The 18,761-nt window shown below is 46.8% G+C and overlaps 1 protein-coding gene across 1 annotated transcript; it reads right to left on the bottom strand.

Annotated features, from left to right (window-relative positions):
• Positions 1-2,616: 2,616 nt before the first annotated feature.
• TCAF2 (TRPM8 channel associated factor 2) lies at positions 2,617-17,143 on the bottom strand. Its single transcript, XM_082310930.1, has 7 exons — positions 16,512-17,143; positions 12,763-13,733; positions 10,692-10,786; positions 9,470-9,683; positions 8,379-8,618; positions 6,155-6,492; positions 2,617-2,953 (listed from the first exon to the last, which is right to left on the bottom strand). Exons 1-7 carry the CDS (start codon positions 17,126-17,128, stop codon positions 2,708-2,710), a joined length of 2,721 nt encoding a protein of 906 aa, XP_082167056.1. The 5' UTR covers positions 17,129-17,143; the 3' UTR covers positions 2,617-2,707.
• Between the last annotated feature and the right edge of the window lie 1,618 nt (positions 17,144-18,761).

The following is an 18,761-nucleotide window of genomic DNA, read 5'->3' as shown; positions in this document are numbered from 1 at the left end:
CAAAAAAATCATATATGTCACTGCCATACTGCAGAGTTCACTTTCTTTCATGCTAAGGTGATTCATCTAAGCTATCTTTGAGAGAAACAGACCCGCAAAGGGCAAATCCTCTGTGCCATCTTAGGAGATGAATTGCCCTCTGCAGGTGCCTGCTTCTCTGCGTTGGCCCTAAAGGGACCCTTGGGTGAGCAGCTCAGACTGAGATGGCTAACTTTTGGAGGCCTAAACCAAGGCAGATGAATCCCATTTTAGCTATGCTTGTTTTGTGGATTACTTCCTACAGCTGCTGCCAGAGAATCACAGGCTAAAATAATCACTACAAATAGCACAAATTTCTCTAGTTGTCTAACCAAATTTTAAGAAATCAAAATGAGCGGAACCTGTTATCAAATCAGCAGCTCACCCAATGCGCCTGAGTTCTTTATGACTAACATGTTTGAAAATAATTTGCTGCTAGCCAGAAAGCTTATACAGAAGCAGTTAATAAAATTGACAGTCATCAGCATTTTATTTCACATTTGCTCTTGAAGAGGTATTGTGCCTCTGTGTGTTTCTCCAAGTGTCTTGGCAAATCTGATACTTCACCTATTGGTGAAATCACCATTAGCCTGATAACAAAAGGAAAGTCTTCGTCAGATCTTTGTTGGGCTTCCAGCTCCCTACTAGCAGGAGCATATAGCAATAGCAGGCAACTTTCCAATAAAAGCAAGCTGACTGTAAAAATGAAGACAGTAAGTCTATATGTAATTTGAAAACCTCACCAGTGAAGCCATTCATTCTTATATTAGAGCATGAAAATCCTGTTTCTGGTTTTATTTTTGCTAAGGTCCATGTGGCCTCCTCATCTATTTTACTTTTTTCCCACTTCAGCTCCTGCTCAGGTCAGTCTCAGGTGTGTCCTAGGATTTTCCCAGACTGCATGCTGAATTGTTCTGTGACTGCTGCTTGGATGACATTTTCACAGAAATTATTGAATGTTTCATGTGTTATTTTGCAGTCTGTCTCTGGGATAACATTTTCTTGTCTTATTGCCACAATTTCAGTTTGGCCTTTCTGTTTTGACAGGCTATTCCAGCATTGACCATAACTAGTGGATAAGCAATTGCGGAATTCAGGCCTGCAACATGCCAATCTTTTCTCTGATTTATTCTACATTGCTTTTTTTTTTTTTTTACTTTATGGAGGAGAACAGACATCATTCTGAGGGTGATGTTAATTTGAGTTAGTCCAATTTTGAACTTCTTTACTATGTATGCCTAAATATTTCAGGCTGCATTTAGAGCTGGTGTAAATAAATAGCAGCTTCTCCACTGGAATCCCTATGGTTGGACTAATCGATCCTAGCTCAGAATCCAACCCATCACCTTTTTCTTTTGTCTTTTTTTCTCTTAAATATTTCATGGTCCATTTTGTTGTGCCATTCATGAAAAAGGAATAGATCCTGCCATACTTAGGTAACAGATCTGATAATATTTTGAACATTTTTTTAATGTACATGAACTCAACTTTTATTCATAAACTCCTTAGGGGTGAAATCTGCTTCTGTAGGTAGGGTCAGGTCTAAATCTTCATACCGTGTAAATTTTCTTCTGAATCACCAAACCAGGACCAAAACAGTACCGAAACACTGTCTAAGCTATGATTAGCCTCTGCACTTATTTTATTGGAAGAACAAACTCATACTAGGAGTGAATAAGAATGGAAAGAAAATTTGAAAGACAAAGCAAAATATTAGGCCAATGAATCACAGGGAAATCAGAATCATATCTGAGCCACAACAAAAATGAAAAGCTGCTGTAACAAATCTTTGGGTCACTTGTATTTAGGCTTTTTTTACAGGGGATAGAGACATGACAGTAGGACCACACACACAACCTGAAAGTCCACAATGGTTGTTTTATTTATTGCTCATACACAAGAAATGGGTTGGGAGCGGTATGCTATTAGGCTAAGCACTAACACACTTGCCAGCCCTGTGTAGTCACGAGTGTGGTGTGTTAGCCAAGCAATTATGAATGAGGTGGAAGAAAGTTTAACTTCTGTTGCTCCTTGGCAAAGGCTGGTACTGTGTCTTGACAAACTGCTGTCTTCCTCATCTCTGCTCCCTCATGCTGTCAGGTCAGCGCCTATTTTTTTAACCTTTGATGAGTATATGAGTTAAACCATTACTGACTACAATCAATCAAGTCACCTCTTCTTTGCTTCCACTGTCCCATCTTGCATGGCATGTGTCTTGCTGTCAGGCCACAGTAAGAGTGACAGCTACAACTTATAACTGACTTATTCACACAAAGCTGGATGTTGGGTCACACAGCCATACAACGTAGGAAGAAATCTACAGCATTTCAGTATCAGTTATGTATTACATAAGCATTATAAGGTTACTTTCATGATAGGAGGTGTGGAAGTTCTGCATACTTAGAGCGATTAAAGATTAGGGATTTCAGGGTAATCAAAACCATAGTGAAAATCCCATGTTACTGAGATTATAACTGAAGGATACAAGATTGTGGAGGCTACTATTTGCTTTACAGATCCATAGTCTATTGGTATTGTCCTTGAGACTGCTCCAGTGACAGCTCCATTGACAGCAGGAAGCTAAAGAATTCAGTGTAAAGCTAAGGACCCAGTGAGCTATCATGCAGCATGCAAGGAGAAAAAGATAAGCCACAGCTGGTCTGAGAATCCAGGTTTAGATATTTTTCCTTCATGGTCTATAGGATTTCATTGGGTCCTGTTCCCAGCTGGGTAAAGAGGACAGTTCCACAGACAGCTCTTTCTTGATAGGCCATCCCCAGGCTGTAAAAAAAGGAGCCAGGTTCTTATTCACCTGCTGAGAAAACTTCTGTGCCCACAAGTTCATCTTAGAAGGGTTGTCTTCTGGGATGGTGGACATTTTCTGGTAGTCAGAGAAGAGGTGGATGAAAGGGTCCCAACCAAACCCTTCCTGCAACTGATGGAGAAGAATACAGTGTAAAAACGAACTTCTCATTTCACTGGCATTATTCTGTTACAAGCAGTAGAAAATTCCATAGGTTTCCACAGTACCTTTTAGAATGAATGTAAAGTTAGATGAAGGAATCCAACTTTCAGGCTTCAGAGCATAACTTACAGCACTAGAGTACAGAAAAACACACCTTCCCATTATACTGGCCTGTCAAAAGAAATGGAGATGAAAGATGCATTTGGAGCAGCCAGAAATGTCAGCAACCAACTATACAAGCTGCTGATTTGGGCAGAAGAAAGCTTCTTGTGCAGTGAAAAAGCATCACAGAGGACACTGACAGAGAACCTGGGAAGAAAGAGCACAGATCAAGGAGTAATCAGCAAACAGGAAGGAGAGATTGTGAGCAGGGCATGCTTTGGCTAGGAATAAGAACAAAAGGGATTCAGACAGAAAAACTGCTGTTGCATGAGTAAAGAGTTTAAAGTAACAAGGGAGGGGAAACCTACGATGTTGCTCAAGATGAGGTTAATATGAAGAGCTGACTTGGAACAACAGCATGACAGGATGCAAAATGTCTACTCAATGTCCGTAGTTCCTTACCAAGCCAAGACCTACATCTCACTTTCTGATACTAAATAGAATCATAGAATCATAGAATCATTTAGATTGGAAAACACCTTTAAGATCATCAAGTCCAACCATTAACCTATCACTGCCAAGTCCACCACTAAACCACGTCCCTAAGCACCACATCTACCCGTCTTTTAAATACCTCCAGGGACGGAGGCTCAACCAGTTCCCTGGGCAGCCTGTGCCAGTGCCTGACCACCCTTTCGGTGAAGAAGTTTTTCCTAATATCCAATCTGAACCGCCCCTGGAACAACTTGAGGCCATTTCCTCTCATCCTATTGCTTGTTACTTGGGAGAAGAGACGGACCCCCACCTGGCTACAACCTCCTTTCAGGGAGTTGTAGAGAGCAATAAGGTCTCCCCTCAGCCTCCTCTGCTCCAGACTAAACCGCCCCAGTTCCCTCAGCTGTTCCTCATAAGACTTGTGCTCTAGACTCTTTGCCAGTCAAATAGATTGACACTAAATTGCATTCCACAAATCCTCCATCATACTGGCACAGCTAAGCAGGAGACACCATTTCTACATTAGGCAGAACAAACAGGCAGGTTATCTACCTCTGATAATCCCCTATTGACAGGGAAACTCTTCGTGCTGAGACTAGACATGGACTAGGCAGTATCTTTTTGTGAGAAGGCTGGAGAGCCATGAGGAGGCTGACTGGAAGGTGGGAGATAAAGGGGTCTGGTCTTGTGTCAGGTCAAAAGCAGTAAGCCAACTTATACTGGGGAGGCTCCACACCATGTTAGGTTATGTCCGAACTGCAGAATGCAGGAGCATCTCCTGGACCCTGAGTTCAGGTATCTATCCCAGACACTTCCCAACCCCTTGTCACATGTCCACGGTGAAAACTGTCTGTTCCCTCCCCTGCTGCCAGTTTTCTGTGGAAAGAAAACACGGGTACTTGTGGGGGTAAACTGTGGCACATCCTGGACAACGGGGGGAACCAGCACCCTGGAGCATGCTGCAAGTGCTTCTTTTTCCTAGTCTAGACAGAACCCTGGAGGTTTCTGACTTTACTCCAAAGCAAACAGTGAGGAGCTGGAGACAGAACAGTACAGACAGGAGTTTTGTTGTTCCATTTAAATCTGTAAACGTCTTGGGACAATTAACGGATTTTCTAATTGTTTTATACCTTTTTTTTTTTTCAAGATCTGTGTTACAGGCTTTAGTGACCACTCTGGAGAGGTAAATGGGTATCCAGGCTGAACTCTAAGAGATGGTATGCTCCATCAGGCAATGGCAAGACCAGAGGACAGTGTGCTGCCATGCAAGTGTAAGAACCAGACAGGAGTTCGACCTAAACAGGCCCGAAGAAGGCTGAAGACTTCCTGGATTGAAGGAATGTGAAAAGTGTCTAAATGGCAGCCAAATGTGGGGCTTAAAGGAACATGGAGACCATTCCATAGGAAAAAAACCTCACACCATTATGGCTGTAATAGGGACAGTATATAGACAGAATTGTAATTGTTCTTTCAAGTCACATTTATCCCAGCAGTCCTGTCAGTAGCCAGACACGAGATGGGAGATCCCAGCCTATAGGGTGTGGGTTAGGCAGTGGGGCAGTGGCCAAACTGGTAAGGTAGTGTGGGAAAATTTCCCCTTTTGAAACTGTTCCACTCTGTATAACTATTTTGATATTCATTGCACCAGGGAAAACAGAGGTTGACTCTTCATCTTGATGATTCAGGCACTTGTCTGGGATGTGGAAAAATCAGGATCAATACTCCTCCAATAAACATTTTCTTTTTCCTATAATATGTGAGAGTTCCAGACAAGGGGGCTGAGGGATACTGACCTCACAACAGTCAGTAGCTTAAGCCATCATAACGGACATTCGCCTTACAGTCCCCAGTTAAAATCAGGTAGAGTGCTCTCTCCATTAGAGCACTAGTTGCTACAACGATTAAGGGGAAGGGGGAAGGGAAAAATGTCTCTTGCGTGCTTCCCAAGAGAATGCACTTTAATCTAGGACAGGGTTCATGATTTAGAGTCTTGACCACAGTGAGGGATTCAGTTACATGTGCAGGAGGATAAGCTGAACCTGTCCCTGTGCCGCTTGATGGAGTACACTGGCTCCACTGAGTGCATCGGCTGATATGAACGCTCTTTGCTATGTTTTGTAAAGAGAAGCCTAGCCGTGTAACTCACCAGGATACCGCGAGAAGCCTGGCTCTTCTAGACACTTTACAATGCCAGGTTTTTTTCTGCCAACTAGCCCAATGTCCCACAGGAAATCTGCAGCAGATTGAAGAGCTGTGCCCAAGTTTGATAATCCTTTTCCCATGCTGTATAACAAGAAGCAGTTCCTGTTTCTCTCCTAGAGAGAAAGATTAGTATATTGCACTAAGCTCTCTCCCTGAGTGGCTAAGCCCAAGTCTGGCAAAGGAAGGCTTTCAGGAGACATCAGCATTAGATGCTCTGTCTGTATACCTCTCAGGTGCTTTCTGGACCCAAGATGAACCCAGATTGTAAGCAAACACTTGCAAGGCATGACAGCTACAGTCACAGGCTGCAGACATTCTTCTGACACAGGCTTCAGTGATTGCACTAAGAATACACCCGCTTTTCCCAATTACCTGTAGGTATGTCTCCAGAGCAGTCCACACCTCCCAGTTCTTTAGTTGAGCACCTTTCTTCAGATACTCTCTTATCCTTTCCTCCCGACACTGTGGCCTAAGCGCCTGATGGGCCTGATGCCGAGGAATCCCCAGCACCTCCTCATGAACATAGACAGACCAGAGGTTACAGGTGGCCTCTGTGGTATGAGGGGGAAACTCCCATGCTTGCTGCTGTTGATTGTGTCCCAGCTCATGGACAGGACCCCAAAGACCAGTAGTTTGCATGTGCTTTATGTCTAACATCTCCTTCACCGAATCTAGGTGGCCCATGATGGGGTAGCCAGCATGCATCCAGCCTGCAGGAAAGACAGGTACCAACACACGTCATAAGCGCTCAACCCAGTGCCTCTTAGACATAAATGACTGTATTTTTTTTTTCATTTCTCTAGTGCCTTTCCTCCATCTCACAAACCACACTGTATTACCATGAATGACAAATTTTTCCCTTTGTGAGATAAGGAAATACCACAAGTTTCACCCTAACAAATAGTCAAATAAGCAGCGTAAAGGTAGTACTAAACTATCAGTTAAGCAGTTTCGCCTGCTTTCCCTTTTTATACATAAGCATACACTCATGATTAGACTGAGGATGAGATTTTAGGAGGAGGGAAAAAGCCTGACCATTGCCCAGGTGTATACCCGTACTCTCACAAACTGAGCGCAGTTGATGCCAACCCAACCATGCAGTAATGTGATTCAGCACCATGGCAGAGCTTGAGTCTTCCTATGTAGAGCGTGGATATTGCAGGTCAGCATTCCAGTAGTCAGCAGTGTGGATGAGACACATGAAAGTCACAGTTTGTCATGCTTAAGGGCTGAAAGGCTTGTCATGCTTCAGCCTGTTCTTAACCTCATAGGATAGTTATTCTATAAACAACTTCCCAGCATCATGCTAGGCAAGGATCTTCCACTGCAAGGGATGTTACTCATGTCTCCGTGGTGTCTTCATCCCTAATTTGTCCTTCTTCTTGAAGATTCCCAAAGCTTCATACAAGAGTTGCCTCCCCAAACTCAAACACCTATTGTAGCAGGGGATAAACAGCCCTCTACACTCACTACATAGGGAGCCTACACAGCTGGCTTTGACTGAACGCTAAGCTTGTAGTCTACCCAAGCTGGAGAACATGAATGGTAACCCCCTTCCTGCAGGAACTATTTAAGATCTTGAGCTCCCTCTTTTTTAATAAGAGGGATGCATGCATTTAGCAGCCACTGGCGCCCAAAAAGTTCAGGTCCAGAGATGTGAGTGAAACCATTTAGCCCACCCAAAACAGAAGGAAATTTTATGTCTGCAGACTATGATCTTTTTAACTGGCATTTACTCAGGATAGCAGAACATAACACTCCCAAAAGACGTGCAACAAATGCTTTCTATGTGGCTTAGCAAAGATTTAGGACAGCAGGGTTCACGCCAAGCCCTTGTCTCATTGTGGGAAGATGAATTTAGTCAGTCTATTTTGGAAAACAACTGAACAAAACTTGTATTGCAAATTTTCACATTTACCATATAATTTGACTCTGGATCAAATGCACTCAGTTCACAACTGGAAAAACTGGGGGGGGGTGGGGGTGGGAGGGTGGGTGAGCATCAGCTGCAAAACTACAAACTCATGGGCTTTGACAGTGATATTGGTTCTACTTCTCCATTGCCATCAACTTAGGCACACATCTCTTCGGGCTAAGCTTTGCCCACAATAACCTTTGTAGAGCCCATCTCCAGCAGGTAGGCACACACAGGTTTAACAATTGTCACTGAATGCGTGAGAATAGTCCTGTAGCTGGCTGAGGCACGGAAAAAACAGAAATCAGGTCGCTGTCTCCCACCTGTACTGACTCTGCAGTTCATTCAGGAGGGAGAATGAGTAACTACATGTGAGTGACAGCCACTGCAGTCAGCAGCTCTGCCCCTTAATACACCCAGGCAGCAGAACAGCTGAGTGAGACAACACCAGTTTTGAGAGCAGGGAGGCATCTGAAAGGGTCAATACATTTTTTAAAGCCCTGCCCTACCATGTTTCCATCGTGACAGAGTTGCTCACAATTATGCAAGGGTCACAGTCATTTAACACCTTACATATGTTCCCAGTCTGGTTTTAGCAAAATAACCTTGAAGGAATACACATTGCTGCTAGAGGCCACTTGTCTCTTAGCTCTTGAGAAGGCCATATGGCAAAGCACCTACCAAATGAGATCTGGACATCTGTTACAATCCTCTCTGGCCTTGGGAATTTTGTTGGTATGGCTGCCAATTTGCTTATTGCCACCATGATCTCATTCCACAGGGTCAGCAGCGGCTGTGGGCTCTCCATGTGGCGGATGCTGTCAGATGGCACCGTCAGGATGAGATTCTCAACAGCCAGTTCTGCCCAGGGAGCAGGGTAGTGCCGGATACAGGCCTTCCACTGGCTTTCACAGGTCTCCCCTACATTGACAACACAGAAAATTGGTTAAGCACAACTCTGACTTTTGAGCACGCTCCCAGAGGTCAAGCTGGAGAAAGAGACCACAGTCGTGAAATTCTCTTGGAAAACAGTATGTGGTACTTGCATGACTGAGGGTGGTGGCTGTTAACTAGTTAATCCTCATCCTGTGCTTGGAAAGTCTCCTCAGACTCTTTTATGGATGGGAGACAGACAGAAGAGGACTGGCATATACCATAGTAGCATAGCAAGAACAGATCCCTGTTTTCCATCTGAGAACAAGAATCATCAGGCTTCTCCAGCGTCTCTTGATGATCTCATTTCTTCTTCTCCAGCAGAGATTTGCTGCTTCATATAACAACCCTGGTTTTGTTTAGTTGGACAGAAGAGCAAGAAGGAATTGCACACAGGAAGAGAAGCTGACGGAAACGCAGGAAATTCAGCAGAGAGATTTACTGCAGGGACCGGAGATGGCCATGTAGGGGCACAATAAAGCAGGCAGAGCGCAAGGCGAGCTTTGTCGTGGCAGCGGTTAGCCTCTCTCCCTCCAACACGATGGTTTCCATCAGAAATGACAACTCCAGTCTCCAAGAAATGTCGGTTTGGACAAACCCTGCCCATTTTGTGACAGCTCCCTCACCTACCTCCTGCCACGTAGCAGGCACAGAGTGACTAAGTGACCTACTCAGAATCCTAGAGGACGACAAAGCAAGGAAACTAAATCTGGGTATTCCTAAACCCAGGCATTCCTAAGACGTTCCTAAGCACAAGACCATCTTTCCTTTCTGTTACAGGGATAGCAGCATCTATGAGCAGCGCTGACGGAGAAAGGCACCAAGGTAAACAAACTTACCAAGCTTGAAAAAAGGAGCTCTGACTGCCCCTTCTACCGTGATGGGCACTTTCCCCAGGACACTCTCTGCTGGTACTACGATGTAAATGAGGCCACCCCAGAGACAGGAAATAGACTGTTTCTGGCAGGCAATATCACAGCTGCGTGTTACCATCGGGGCCCGTTTCAGCTCTGTGGCGTGAGAGAGGTCATCTGTGTGACACCCAATCTGCACCTGGCAAACAGAAGGGTAGGAAAAGCTGGTTAAAGGGCTCAAAGTGTGATCTGCCAGACCAAGCCCAACACCCTGAGCGGCCTGCTGCAGCACTGTCCCTGCAGGGCACACACGCATAAGCAGCCTTCTGCCTCCAGCCTAGTTCAAGCTTTCAGCCTGTCGTGACCAGAAGCAGCAAAACAAGTGAAAAAAGCTGAAGTTCACTGCTGTCCCCGTCTCAGACATTCTTACTACTATACTCCCATTATTAGTGGATCAACATCCTTCACCACCAGTTCAGGTGACTTCTTTCACTGCACTGTACTTGCATTGATCATTCCTTCACCCTTCACCAGCATTAAAGTCACATCCTGTAACATATGTGCATTGGAGAGATGTGATCACCACTGGCTTCTTTTATTGTGCCTCTTCCTTGGTCCTCATACAATAAAACAGACAGCATGTGGCTGCAGGATCAGACGGAAACACCCAAGTTAACTTTGCAGTTCAGCTGCAGGGAGCTCACTGCAAAAAATATCCAAGCAGGTAAGCATTTATCATCTGCTTCGTACTTTGCAGAGAACAGGATCCCTGGTAACCAGTTTACATCTGATCGGGATACATCTTTATGAGCAATAGTGACAGCACTGTGAAAGTACCTGATGGGAGATCTTGAGAGACAGAACTAAGTTTGGTGCTTAGAAGGACCCAAATACTTATCTTGGGCCTGAAAATCACCTTGATCAGTTCTCTTTGCACGATAACAAAATAAATACAGCTGCCTTCAGGCAGCAGCCATACTCAATTATCCCGCCAGCACACAGAAATAAGAGGAATGCAACAGAAGAGAGTGGGAAACCAGGTGAAAAATTATGACAATACACTGAAAGTGCCACAGGATGGCAGCAGTAGGAAAGGACTGAAAAGGCAGCAAAACCAGTAAGGGGAAAACCCTTGTCCATGCCATTTTTGAGTGCTCACCTGACAAATACATCGGTGTAAACACAAGCCAAACCAGAGACAGCTTACCTTCAGACCAGCACCGACCACCAGGCAAGGGAATGTTATAACTGCTGTGTGCCCTTCAGGAAGGTAGAGTCCTGTACTCCTCCAGGCTGTCTTACCTAAAAGGCAAGAGGACATGCAACAGTCAAGCACTTCTTCAGCCTGCCGTTATGGATTCTGGAGATTTCAAGCTGCAACAGAAGATTCTTCCATCCTTTTCTTTTTCCTTGCTCTACACTCACAGAACTCTCTCATGTTTTACCCAACCTGTCACAAATATAGTTTTAAAGCAATAGGGTAGCAGCATGAACAATATCATCACACCATTAGCAAGGAAGTCCACCCAAATTTGAACTTCTGGAAATGCCAAGCTTAAATGTGTTTACTAGTATCTTTTAAAAATAACAAGGAAAAAAAAAAGAAACCAAAACCCCAACACCTCCTCCACTCAGATCCTCTTACCCTAAAGCCCTCATAAAAGGTGCATACTGTGGTGGCATTAAACACAGTTGAAGTTGTGATGGTCATAAAACATCTCCTAAATAACAGACTGACAGTGACATCACATTTTTACTTACTGACTGGTCCAGCACAAGCTGGGGCCTGCATGAATTACCACTTCTAGCTGACTGAAGTTATGAGAAAGCCTGAAAGGACTGTCCTATGCTAGGTGTAACTGTAAGATGGGTACCCCACCATACCACTACAATTCAGCATGTTTCTAGACAGTCTTCCCGTGGAAATGCAAGTCTCCTCTGCCTAGATCTCTGTAAATACTTGTGACACACAGTGCAAAACTGATCCATCGCTACTGTAATGATCAGGCAAAATCCACTCCCTAGTTGTGACATGAAGTTTACTCAAGCATATTTCAACACAAACAGCAAAAGTCCTAAAAATAGATGAACTGCACCCAATTTACAACCTTTCTTGTCCTCCAAGAAAGCAGGATCGGTTTTGTCAAGCAAAACCTAATCCAAGGAAAAATGCAAATTAGACCATATTACAATGTTTCACCAACTCATCTCAGTTTTGCTGAATTTGCACCAAAGGCAGTTTTGAAATGGTGTTCAGGGTTTGCCAGCATTTCTTTCTTTTTTCTTAATGTCAGATGACACAAATTCTGAATATTTCTTGTCAAACAAAATACTGTGTTCAATCCAATGCGTTCAGTTCAGCCAACCCTAACAATTTTTCCCTTTTGTCCTGACTCAGTGTTAAAACCAGTGAGCAGTTGTTCTGCAACTTTTCTCTCCACGTATCCTCTGCACTCAGACATCACCGCTCCAGAACAGTCTCCTCCATCTCATCAGAACAGTTTGGAAACAACCCCTCTCAATCATATTCCAATACAAAAAAATCAAGATTAATCTCCCCTGGGGATAATACCTTACTAGTGGAATTCAATCTAGAGTTTAAGCATATCAGCTGTGAGCAGAAATCTCAGCAAGGTTGTATAGATACAAGGCCTAAGCTTAGACAAATCATTCAGGGTGTAATTACTAAACACCTTGGCTTCAGTGGTGGTGTCAGCTCAAGAAGTTCCCACCATGCTTCCAGCCTCTTGTGTTCACCCCCAAAACCAGACCTTCGCTCCATCAACTGTGCTGACACAATTGTGAGACTGTGCTACAACTCAGGCTGAAATTATCTAGATAAAAAAAAAAACCTTTTGTTCCTAACTCCTACCTCTTTGTATGATGGCCCCATAGACAGCTGCATCAGCACAACCATGGCAACAACAACCTGCAGCATAGAGCCTAGGGTTTCTCAAGGAAGCTTTCTTCCCAAAGCCATTGTGCTGTGCAAGTATCCTGAGGTGCCTCTGTTAGGTGGTTCTTCTCCCCCAAGTGCCCGCGCACCAACAGCGAGGAAGCAGGACTTTCACAGGGTGTTTCAGAGCACTGAAATCAGGGCTGGCCACAAAAGGAGCCTATCTGCCACTACACAGAGGTCAGCCTCCTCACAAGCCCACAGTGAAACTGCACATCTGTGCCCATGTTCAGACATACACAGACACATGTACACTGAGGACGGGCACCCTATCGATCCCAGCAACTGGATGCCTCAAGAGGAAGGGAGATACACTCCTCACCTGGGTTTGTGCCATCAATTTCCACAGTGATGGGGAGGGCACAGACCCCAGCAGCAGATTTCTGCACTAGGGCTGCACTGTCTGTCATGGTGAGGGACAGCTCAGTCGCCATGCAGAGAAGCACTGCCTCTTTGGAGTTGCTCTTGACAGGGCAGTGCCTGCTGACATGTGGGATCCCGCTTCTCTGAAGCACTTTGGTCAGGATGCGGTGGAGCGAGGCATATGCAGGGCAGTCTTGGGCTGGGATGTGCAGAAAGGCAGTGCAGTCTTGTGCTAGCCTTTGCAGCCAGTCCTTCAAGGGGGCCTCGAGCTCCTCATGCTTGTCTACGTGCCTGTTGAAAAGCGCGAGCGCCTTGCGGAAGTGGTAGTGCTCCCCAGGCCCCACGGCCGGGAGCTTAGCTGCCTGGACGCTCTGCCCCAGGATGCTCAGCCCAAAGCGGTTGAGGATTTTGTTGCCAGGATATTTTGCTACAGCAGCTTGGCCACTGTTCTGGGAAGCCCAGTACCAGGCCTGGCCTCCAACCAGTAGGCCACCTCCCTCTGCCACGAAAGCGTGAATCCTCTCTGCCTCTCTGTTGCTGTAGGAAGAGCAGCAGTACACGCTGATGTCACCTGTCAGCTGTGACACCTGGGACTTCACCTCTTCCTGAGAGAGGAGGCTACACAGTTTCTTCAGGCTGGCATCCACACCCACCAGCCCCTTTCTCCCAGCATCCAGCCAGCGCACAGCATTGAGCAGGAATCTGGCCAGCTTTGGGGAGAACAGCTGGCTCTCGTGGGTTGCCACCACAACACGGCCTCGGCCATAGCGTGCTGCAGCTAAGAGGCAGCGGTGCGAGCTGTCCAGGCAGAGCGGGAAGGAGAGTACACCGTGCACCAGCAAGATGGAGGGCACGCCCCCTGTCACCAAATCCAGCTCCGACACACCACGCAGGAGAAACTCAGCATCAAGGCCAAGGTTGGCCTGGTGCCTGCAAAACCAAGAGAGGTCCAGGTTAGCCCCCATCCCAGCATTCTTTGCACAAAAGGCCACCTTGTCCATCCCTACCTCTTCTTCCTCCCTCATCCTAGTATATAATGTTGCCAACTCTTTCATTTAAAAAAAAAATCCATTAATACCTCATTTTTCTCCTTTTAAAGCCTCGTTTTTTGCAGCCAAGCAAATCGATAGGAATCTCAGCACTCATTTAAAAAAGGAGAGAAAGGAGAGGTCAAAAGGACGTTTCCCTTCGGCTGGGGCTGCACGGCTAGAAGGCGCGTCCCCTGGGTGGTGGATAGGGGATCCCTCTCTGGAGGGTGCACCGGATAAAATTGAAGAAGGTGCCGTGAACAAACGCAGCCTAAGGGAAGGCCACCCTGACAGAAAAACCACTGGCCCTCCAAGTCATGGGGGTTGGGCAGGAGGCCAACTACCTCCTCCCGGGGGGGGGGGGAAGTTGCAGAAACGACGAGCATCAGAAAGAGATGGAGAAAATCGGTAACGAAGTGAGGAGGAGGAGATGGAGCTGGATCGGTCGTGTCCTGAGAGGGAAACCAACGGAAGACTGCGCTGTGGCCCTTGACTCCAGAGCACGCAGCCGCAGACCGATCGAAGTGGAAGAACGATGTTCGCGCCTTGTGTGCTTCCTGGCACTGAGAGAATTCAGATTCAGAAAAGGACGTTTCTAGACCTCTGGCTTTGAAGAGCAGCTTGAAAATATAAATACCTTGCAGAAACTCAAAAATCAGAAGACTTTTAATATTTTTAAAACTGCAGGTTTAAACTGCAAATGATATGGGAATTGGCACATCTCCTATAACAAAAACTTTCTCCATTTACCCCACCCTAGTCATTATCAACTAGCTAAGCCCAAAAGATTTCTCTGTGTCTTCTCCCAGCCTCCGCCACTGTTGAGAACTGAAGACAGGACAGCTAGGCCAGATGGGCTAGATGGACAGGCAGACACACAGCTAGACAAATAATGAGTGACTAGAAGTTGAATCAGGGCCCTAACACATAGTCCTCACATTACCACTAGTTGGTCTCCACAATATAAAGAGATTATATTGTGCAAGGCCCTCTTGTCTCTGCTATTTCCCTATAACTCCTATATGTCACTGTGGAGAAAGACATGTTGAATTACTCTCATTTGCATTGTTTACACTTTCTCCTGGTTCTGCCAAACACAGTTTTCCCCCAACACCTGGAAAGAATCTGTTGTTATGCGGCCATTGCAGCCAACTCAATAAGAATATTGAGATGAATATTGAAGATGCTGCCCTTCTGCATGCCCATAGGACAGAAATTAAATCTGCAGCTCTCCTTTGGTTATTACTTTACTGAGACCCTTTGTCACACAGAGTATGTGCCCAGGCACCTGCCTTAGACTGCAGTCTGATTCTCTATGGGTTAAGCGAACGCGAGCAGGAAGGCCCAGATGCACAGAGCTGCTGTGTTGCATGGAAATTAGGTATCTCAGTTTCTGGTGGCTCTGGATCCAATCAAAAACACCACAAAAGCACCCTAAACAAGGTGTAATTCACCCTTAGTTACCATTTAAAGTATTGTTAATTGCTATATAATTTTTCTCTGCTGAATTCTCTGCCCTTCTCCCTCTTCCCCGCACTGTGCATGAGGCAGCGGGAACATGCCCGTGCACTGCAGGTGGGAACAAGACTCAATCGGCAAATTTTAATTAACTACATTTGTTAGCTGTGTCCTAAGCACTTTGCTGAATTCAACAGCAGAGCTTTCTATTACCTTTATTGGGAAACAAATTGAGCATCCAGGAAGTATCAAATCCAATTATTTGTTTGAAAATGTTAGAAATTTAGTATTATATATCCACAAGGAAAAGGCTGTGAAGGAAAGACTTGCAGGGAATTTTATTGTAATTGTTGCAGCTTCCACTGCAGTGAAATGAAGCTGCCACACAGAGGAAGCGCAGCAGCGCTCATGCTCCTCGGAGAACCCACCGTGCCTTGTGTAACCCAGCAGAAAGCGGTGGGAAGCACAGCCTGGCACCCCTGCCAGCAAGGGGAGGTGGAGGAAGGCGGCAGAGCAATGCCCAGGACTCCACTGCTTGGTCGACTGTGCGAGAGTCACAACAGCCCTGAGTTTTACACCTGCTGCTTCAGGACCAAAGGGGCCAGGCTGGAATCCCAAACAAACTGGGAGCAGGGAGATTTCCCCCGCCCACAGCCTGTGTCAGAAGCTGAGAAGGAAGGTGGCACCCAGCCGGCCCCTTCAGCTCTGCACCAGCCTCAGGATTTCACTTGCAGAAGGTGAATTTCTGCAAGTAACAGGCTGAACAGGTTTAGCAGCTGCCAGACAGAGCCTGGCCCAGAGCGCTGGCCTGGTGCTCCACCTCCAACCTGGTTTTGAACTGTGGGAAAGTTGCCCTGAATGTACACGTGTGGGGAGAGGGAGAGGAGTTCCTCCTCCTGTCCCCGTGTTGCTGTGTGTTGCACTCAGGCACACTTGGTCAGGCAGGCTGCTCTAAAAGATGGCTCCCCTCATTTTCTTCCCCTTGAATGAATTCCCCAGGCCTGGCCCAGCTGCCCTGGAAGCAAAGACACCATTGTTTCCAATTGCAAACAGCAGGAAGGTCCCCCTTAAACTGGAAGACAACAGTTGCATCCCATCCTGGCTATTAAAGAATCAGCATTCACCATCATCCTCATCTCTCACCTCAAGAATCTTCTATAAACAACTCGCCTGCATAACCTGATCAGTTGTTTATTAAATAGAGAGCAATTCAGATACTCACGGGACAATTAATGGGATCTTGGGAATCTTCCTGGCAACTTTGAAGATGCCTTTCTCCACAGCGTTTCCTGTGAAGTACACACCAGCCACAGCGGTCACCTGGTTCCCAGGGAATTCAAACAGCACCTTCTCCTTGCCATGTCGACTAGCCCAGTGCCAGGCTTGGCCTCCGATGAGCAGCCCTCCACCCCCTTGTACAAAGCCAACCAGGGCTTTTGCCTGCGTGCTGTCATAGGCTTCCATACAGTACACCCCCAGGGAGCAGCTAAGCTCTGCCCCAGCCTGTACTTTGGTGCCAGCCCTGAGCAGCAGCTGGGAGAGGGAGTCCAAATGAGGATGGACCCCAACCAGGGCCTCGGGGGAAGGCTTGAGCCACTCCACAGCATTTCTGAGGAACTGGGAAAACTTGGAGTCCTTCAAGATTCCTTCATGAGAAACAACCACCATCCGGCCCTTCCCATACTGTGAAACGGCGATCAGAACCTGCTTCTTAGAGCTCACAAGCACAGGGTAGGCATCCTCTCCAACAAGTAGCAGCTCACAAGGAACAAAACCGCCAGTGAAATCCCATGGCCCAACACCGTCCACTAACAGCTCATAAGTGGCAGAGGGTTTCATCTTCAGGTCACTCCTATCTGGTGGAGAGAAGACCAACATTCATTACAGCATGGCTCAGCAATAAAGAACAGCTGTAACAAGCCCGTGGGGCCATTTCTTTCTTGTCTAGTAGGAACTCCAAACAAATGGGAATCCTTTACAGGAAGCAGCTTTGTGGACACAACTTTTTCAGGGATTTGGGATTTTTTTTGTTTGCTTGTTTGAATCATAGAATCATAGAATCGTCAAGGTTGGAAAAGACCCTTAAGACCACCAAGTCCAACCGTTAACCTATCACTGCCAAGTCCATCACTATACCATGTCCTCGAGCATCACATCTATCCATCCTTTAAATACCTCCAGGGATGGAGACTCAGCCACTTCCCTGGGCAGTCCGTTCCAGGGCCTGACTACCCTTTCGGTGAAGAAGTTTTTCCTCATATCCAACCTAAACCTCCCCTGGCGCAGCTTGAGGCCCTTTCCTCTCGTCCTATCACTTGTTACTTGGGAGAAGAGACCGACGCCCACCTCGCTACAGCCTCCTTTCAGGCAGTTGTAGAGAGCAATAAGGTCTCCCCTCAGCCTCCTCTTCTCCAGACTAAACAACCCCAGCTCCCTCAGCCGCTCCTCATAAGACTTGTGCTCCAGACCCTTCACCAGCTTCGTTGCCCTCCTTTGGACACGCTCCAGCACCTCGATGTCCTTCTTGTAGTGAGGGGCCCAAAACTGAACACAGCACTCGAGGTGCGGCCTCACCAGTGCCAAGTACAGGGGCACTATCACCTCCCTGGTCCTGCTGGCCACACTGTTCCTGATACAGGCCAGGATGCCATTGGCCTTCTTGCCTACCTGGGCACACTGCTGGCTCATGTTCAGGCGGCTGTCAACCAACACCCCCAGGTCCTTTTCTGCCAGGCAGCTCTCCAGCCGCTCCTCCCCCAGCCTGTAGCACTGCATGGGGTTGTTGTGACCCAAGTGCAGGACCCAGCACTGAGCCTTGTTGAATCTCATACAGCTGGCCCCGGCCCAATGATCCAAGCCTGTCCAGGTCCCTCTGCAGGGTCTTCCTATCCTCCAGCAGATCAACACTTCCACCCAACTTGGTGTCATCCGCAAACTTACTGAGGGTGCACTCGATCCCCTCATCCAGATCATCAGTGAAGATGTTGAACAGGACCGGCCCCAACACTGAGCCCTGGGGAACACCACTCGTGACCGGCCACCAACTGGATTTGACTCCATTCACCACCACTCTCTGGGCTCGGCCGTCCAGCCAGTTTTTAACCCAGCGCAGAGTGCACCCATCCAAGCCGTGAGCAGCCAGCTTCTCCAGGAGAATGCTGTGGGCGACTGTGTCAAAGGCCTTACTAAAGTCCAAGTAGACAACATCCTCAGCCTTCCCGTCATCCGCTAAGCGGGTCACCTTGTCATAGAAGGAGACCAGGTTAGTGAAACAGGATCTCCCTTTCATAAACCCATGCTGGCTGGGCCTGATCCCCTGGTTGTCCCGCACTTGCTGCATAATGGCACTCAAGATGATTTGTTCCATGACCTTCCCCAGCACCGAGGTCAGGCTGACAGGCCTGTAGTTCCCCGGATCCTCCTTCCGACCCTTCTTGTAGAGGGGCGTCACATTTGCTAGCTTCCAGTCATC

The sequence above is a fragment of the Platalea leucorodia genome (assembly GCF_965183815.1).
Source record: "Platalea leucorodia genome assembly, chromosome: 4".
NCBI lineage: Eukaryota > Metazoa > Chordata > Aves > Pelecaniformes > Threskiornithidae > Platalea > Platalea leucorodia.
The sequence above is the reverse complement of the archived record's forward strand: the minus strand, read 5'-3'. Positions and strand labels throughout refer to the sequence as shown.

Coding starts and splice junctions, on each gene's coding strand:
- TCAF2 (XM_082310930.1), bottom strand. CDS start 17,128: ATGAAACCCTCTGCCACTTATGAGCTGTTAGTGGACGGTGTTGGGCCA. Junction 13,734..16,511: donor AAGATCCCATTAATTGTCCC/GTGAGTATCTGA, acceptor TTGGTTTTGCAG/GCACCAGGCCAACCTTGGCC. Junction 8,619..9,469: donor AGCTCCTTTTTTCAAGCTTG/GTAAGTTTGTTT, acceptor TTGTCAATGTAG/GGGAGACCTGTGAAAGCCAG.